The following is a 4,667-nucleotide window of genomic DNA, read 5'->3' on the forward strand; positions in this document are numbered from 1 at the left end:
CATGTTAGTCTGGTTGCAAAGTCCATGTTCTTCACCAGATGGGTAATTGTAAGTTGGTTTGAACAATTATTGCCAGCATCCAATCTAAAATCCTAAAGAGACAAAAGGGACTCTGAATATAAACTTCCACTGTAGCACTGATTGATCTAGAGGAACACTGCTAAGGATTCTCTTCTTGGGCTGTATTATCTGGTTTGACTGGTGTTGCAGCAAAGTCTTCAGTGACTTTGGGCAGAAAATAGACATGCTATATGTATATTAAGAGGAGAAAGAGTTATCCAAAATTGTCTCTAGGATATTAAACAGGAAATTAAACACATAACACTCTGAGCTCCTATCATCAAAGCGGAGTTAAATGGTGTCATTCAGGATGCATCTTGGTATAGGTAATTATTATTATTATTGTTTTTGGAGACAGAGCCTTGCTCTGTAGCCAGGTACCAGGCTAGAGCGCAGTGCCACAATCTTGGCTCACTGCAACCTTTGCCTCCCAGGTTCAAGCAATTCTCCTGCCTCAGCCTCCCGAATAGCTGGGACTACAGGCACATGCCACCACGCCCAGCTAATTTTTGTATTTTTTAGTAGAGAGGGGTTTCACCATGTTGGGCAGGATGGTTTCAATCTCTTGATCTCATGATCCGCCCACCTCGGCCTCCCAAAGTGCTGGGATTACAGGTGTGAGCCACTGCGCCCGGCCGGTATCGGTAATTTTCTAAAATAGCATTTTGGTTTTTAATTCGGATGCCAATTAAGAAGTGACTATTCCGACTGTTGAAAGCAATAAGTAGAGGCGCCCCTGCAGCAGCTGTGACTCTAAATTGTGGTGGGTAGTGATACAGAATGAGATGGACTAGCCCCACAAAAGACATCACCAGATAGAGATGGGAAAAAAGAGCAGTCAGTTGTATCTGTTTCTCCTAGAGCCTCAAAATGTCATTATTCACCATCACAATCAAGGTCAAGAGAAAGAAAACGAAAGTCAGGTAATGAAGGAAGAAAACACAGCAGCCAGAGCAGAAGCAAAGAAGTAATAAAACATGAATCCAAAGATAAATCCTCTAAGAAACACAAGTCTGAGGAACATAATGACAAAGAGCATTCTTCTGATAAAGAAAGAGAGCAACTAAATTTATGTGAAAATGGTGAGGACAAGCACAAATGCTAAGAAAGTCATCAAGAGGCAGAAGTTACTCAAGATCTAGGTCTCATGAAAGATTCCATCGTAGTAGAAGCAGAAGAGGTCTCAATCCAGGAGTAGGGAGTGCAAGAAGCCTCGATCTAGAAGCAGAGAGAGGAAGAAATCAAGATTCAGAAACAGGAAAAGAAAACGGCAGGTCAGGTCTCATTCCTGCTCAAGATCGAGACACAGCCATAGGACTAGAAGTAGGAGTTAAGAGACAAAGAAGAGAACTGAAAAGCCAAGAAGATTTAGCAGAAGTTTAAGCCAGACTCTGAATCCACCTCCCTTCAGTGGCAGAAATGCAGCAATGGATGCACAAGAAGGCTTAGCTAGCAGATTAGAAAGGGTGAAGAAATTACAAGAACGGTGAGAAAAGGAAATGGTAGAAAAACAAAAATAAGAAATAGCTGCAGCACCTGCGGCAACTGAGGGTTCTATTCCCAATGAAGCCATCCTGTTGGCATTAGGAACACAGGTAACACCTCAGATAGACATGGCAGCTCAGATGGCAGCCTGACAAGCTAAAGCTGTGGCAGAGACAGGAACAGCTGTACCTAGCTACTAGAACCTAGCAGCTGTAAATCCAGTGAAATTTTCTGAACAAGAGCAAAAAGGAAAATGCTTTGGCAGGGCAAGAAAGAAGGGGACAAATCCCAGTCTGCTGAAATATGGGAAAAATTGAATTTTGGAAACAAGGACCAAAATGTCAAATTTAGGAAATTCATGGGTATAAAGAGTGAAACTGAAGCTGGATGTAGCTCAGTTGATAAAGAAAGTTACAAGCCTCTGAAGCAACAGGAAGAAGTATTTAGAAGTTTAGATGCTCGGTATGAAATGGCAAGATCACAAACCCACACACAAAGAGGAATGGGTTTGGTTTTCACATCTTCAATGTGAGAAATGGATGCAGTTTGAAAAAGATTGTACTTGTAAAGTTTGGGACTTTATAAACTTCTTATTCTGGTATCAGGTCCTTGTTCACCAAACAGCTGGCATTCTAGCTTGCATGGGTGTTGCATTGACTTTAATTTATTGAAATATATGAATTTTTATAAATATCAGATCAGTGATACTGGTGTTAGTGTTGTAATCAGGTTAAACCCATTTCCATTAAACTTGACAGGACTAGAGAAGGACAATATTTTTTAGTTCATGAATTCTGCTTTTCAAATATATGAAAGCTGCAGGTGGGATAAAATCTCATACATGGATTTTTTGTGTCTGCTGTCCTGTGTACTTTTGTACTTAACCTTGTACAGTTATTTTCATCTCTTGAAACATGAAATGTTATGTAGATGTTCTTTAGAAGATCTGGCCGTTTGGTACATAATTCAGCACAGATAAGCCTGGGTGGTGATGATGATAAAAATGGTTTTCTCAAAAAAAAAAAAAAGTGACTTTTCCTCACTGTCATGCTCCCACTACACAATAGAACAGAAAACAACCTGGTTGTCACATACAAATTGAAACTGGTCTGCACATGAACAAAGACAGAAGTATTTGTCTTACAAAGTTCTAACTGTTATTGCTTATTTTTTTCAGAATAAGAGTACAAATAAAATGTAATAGTCATTATTCTTATAGTTATTATTCTTAAGTCAATAGTCTTATTCTTGGTTCTAGGTGATTTAGCATTCTAAAGAGTTAGTGTCCCATCCTCTATTACCCAAGAATTGCCCCACCTCAATGAGCATCAGTTTGGAAACTGTCGTGCAGGACCATTAAGCAAGTCCATGCTTACTGAGTAAACCTCTTGTGTGCACAGAACCAAAAGATACACCGCTTCCTCTCACTATCGCTGAGTGAAGCATTTCTGACTCAGCAGGCTCCTCACAGCAGCCTTCACGTCCTTGTTCCTCAGGCTGTAGATGATGGGGTTGAGCATGGGGGTCACCACCCCATAGAAGAGGGAGATAAGCTTGTCTGAAACATCTTTCTTGTTTGCCCCCCGGGGGTCCTTAGACTTGGGCTTTGCATACATGAAAAGAATAGTCCCATAGAAAATGACCACCACAGTAAGATGTGCAGAGCAAGTGGAGAAGGCCTTTCGCTGTCCTTCGGCTGAGGGGATCCTCAGGATGGTGATGAGTATGAAGAGGTAGGAGACAAAGATGAAGAGGACTGGGAACCCCAGGAAGATCACATTGGCCACCCCCATGCTGATCACATTGATGGAGATGTCAGCACAGGCCAACTTCAGAACTGCCAGGATCTCACAGGTGAAATGGTTGATGACATTGTCCCCACAGAAGGGTAACTGTACTGCAAGAGAGACCTGCACCAAGGAGTTGGCTCCACCAGCCACCCAGGAGCTGGCAGCCATGGGCATGTAGGCAGCTTTGCTCATGACTGCTGGGTACCTGAGGGGGTTGCAGATGGCCATGTAGCGATCAAACGCCATCATGCCCAGCAGCACACACTCTGTGGCTCCCATGGCGAAGGAGAGGAACATCTGCACTGCACAGCCTGAGAAGGAGATGGTTTTCCTGGGAATGAGAAAACCATCCAGGACCAGAGGAATGGAAGAGGTTGTGTAGCAGATGTCCAGGAAGGAAAGGTTCCCCAGGAAGAAGTACATGGGCGTGTGCAGGTGGGAGTTGGATACAGTCACCAGGATGAGGACCCCGTTGCCCAGAAGGATCACCAGGTATACCAGCAGGATGAGCACAAAGAATGTTTTCTCCAGCCTTGGCTGATCTGACAGGCCAAGCAAGACAAATTCTGCCACAATGGATTGGTTGGCCTCTTCCATTTTAAATTATCTCTTCTCCTCTCAAGAAAACTGAGAACAGCAAACATGTTTATAAAGATCAGTATGTGGTATTTATAATGAGATGCTTCTAGAACATATAACCCAATTTACCCTTTGAGATGCCAAATTGTAGTACCAGCAGCTAACAGATAAAATTCACTGCCTACTGAAGTTACCTTAAAAGTCAGGACATGTCAGATCAAAAGCAGGAGAAGCAGACCCTGGAAATCTAATTAAACCATGATAAATGAAAGAATTTTCATCAGATCAATGATATTAACACACTTGAAGGAAGGGATATGTAAGGAAGGATCTGTGTAAACACCATAAAAGAGGACCTTTGAGGATGCTGCATGGTTCCAGCACTGACTAGAGAAGTGGGCTCCTCTGCCAGTCCTGCCTGTCCCTGAATTGTCCCTGCAGTGTCCTTGGGGGCTTTAGGCTGTCACATTCAGTGATGCTGGCTGCTGACATCATCCCACCCACTCCCCTGGCTCTAATTCTCTGATGTTAATTCAGCTCCACATAGAGTACCTCACAGGGAGTATGTGATGAGCACAGATCAGGAAGATTAGGGTCTATCCAGCATTTAAATGTGTTACTTGATTCCTGGTTTCTAGTTCATTTTTCGTGAGTTTGGCTGGGGCTCTCCCTTGGTTGCCCTGTCAATGAAGAGTGTCTTAGCAAGAGAGCTTGGAGACACTAACAGAAGAACTTCCATATCCCCCTCTAACC

The 4,667-nt window shown here is 42.9% G+C and overlaps 1 protein-coding gene and 1 pseudogene across 1 annotated transcript; one reads left to right on the top strand and one right to left on the bottom strand.

The window, feature by feature from the left end:
* The first annotated feature begins 817 nt into the window (after positions 1 to 817).
* LOC108314265 lies at positions 818 to 2,460 on the top strand (annotated as a pseudogene).
* A 436-nt stretch (positions 2,461 to 2,896) lies between these two features.
* On the bottom strand, positions 2,897 to 3,932 carry LOC108314311 (olfactory receptor 13C7-like). The gene has a single exon (XM_017543230.2). The coding sequence runs from the start codon at positions 3,930 to 3,932 to the stop codon at positions 2,973 to 2,975; it is 960 nt and encodes a 319-aa protein (XP_017398719.1). The 3' UTR covers positions 2,897 to 2,972.
* Positions 3,933 to 4,667: the final 735 nt, after the last annotated feature.

The sequence above is a fragment of the Cebus imitator genome, unplaced genomic scaffold, assembly GCF_001604975.1.
Source record: "Cebus imitator isolate Cc_AM_T3 unplaced genomic scaffold, Cebus_imitator-1.0 Scaffold149, whole genome shotgun sequence".
In the NCBI taxonomy this organism is placed as follows: Eukaryota; Metazoa; Chordata; class Mammalia; order Primates; family Cebidae; genus Cebus; species Cebus imitator.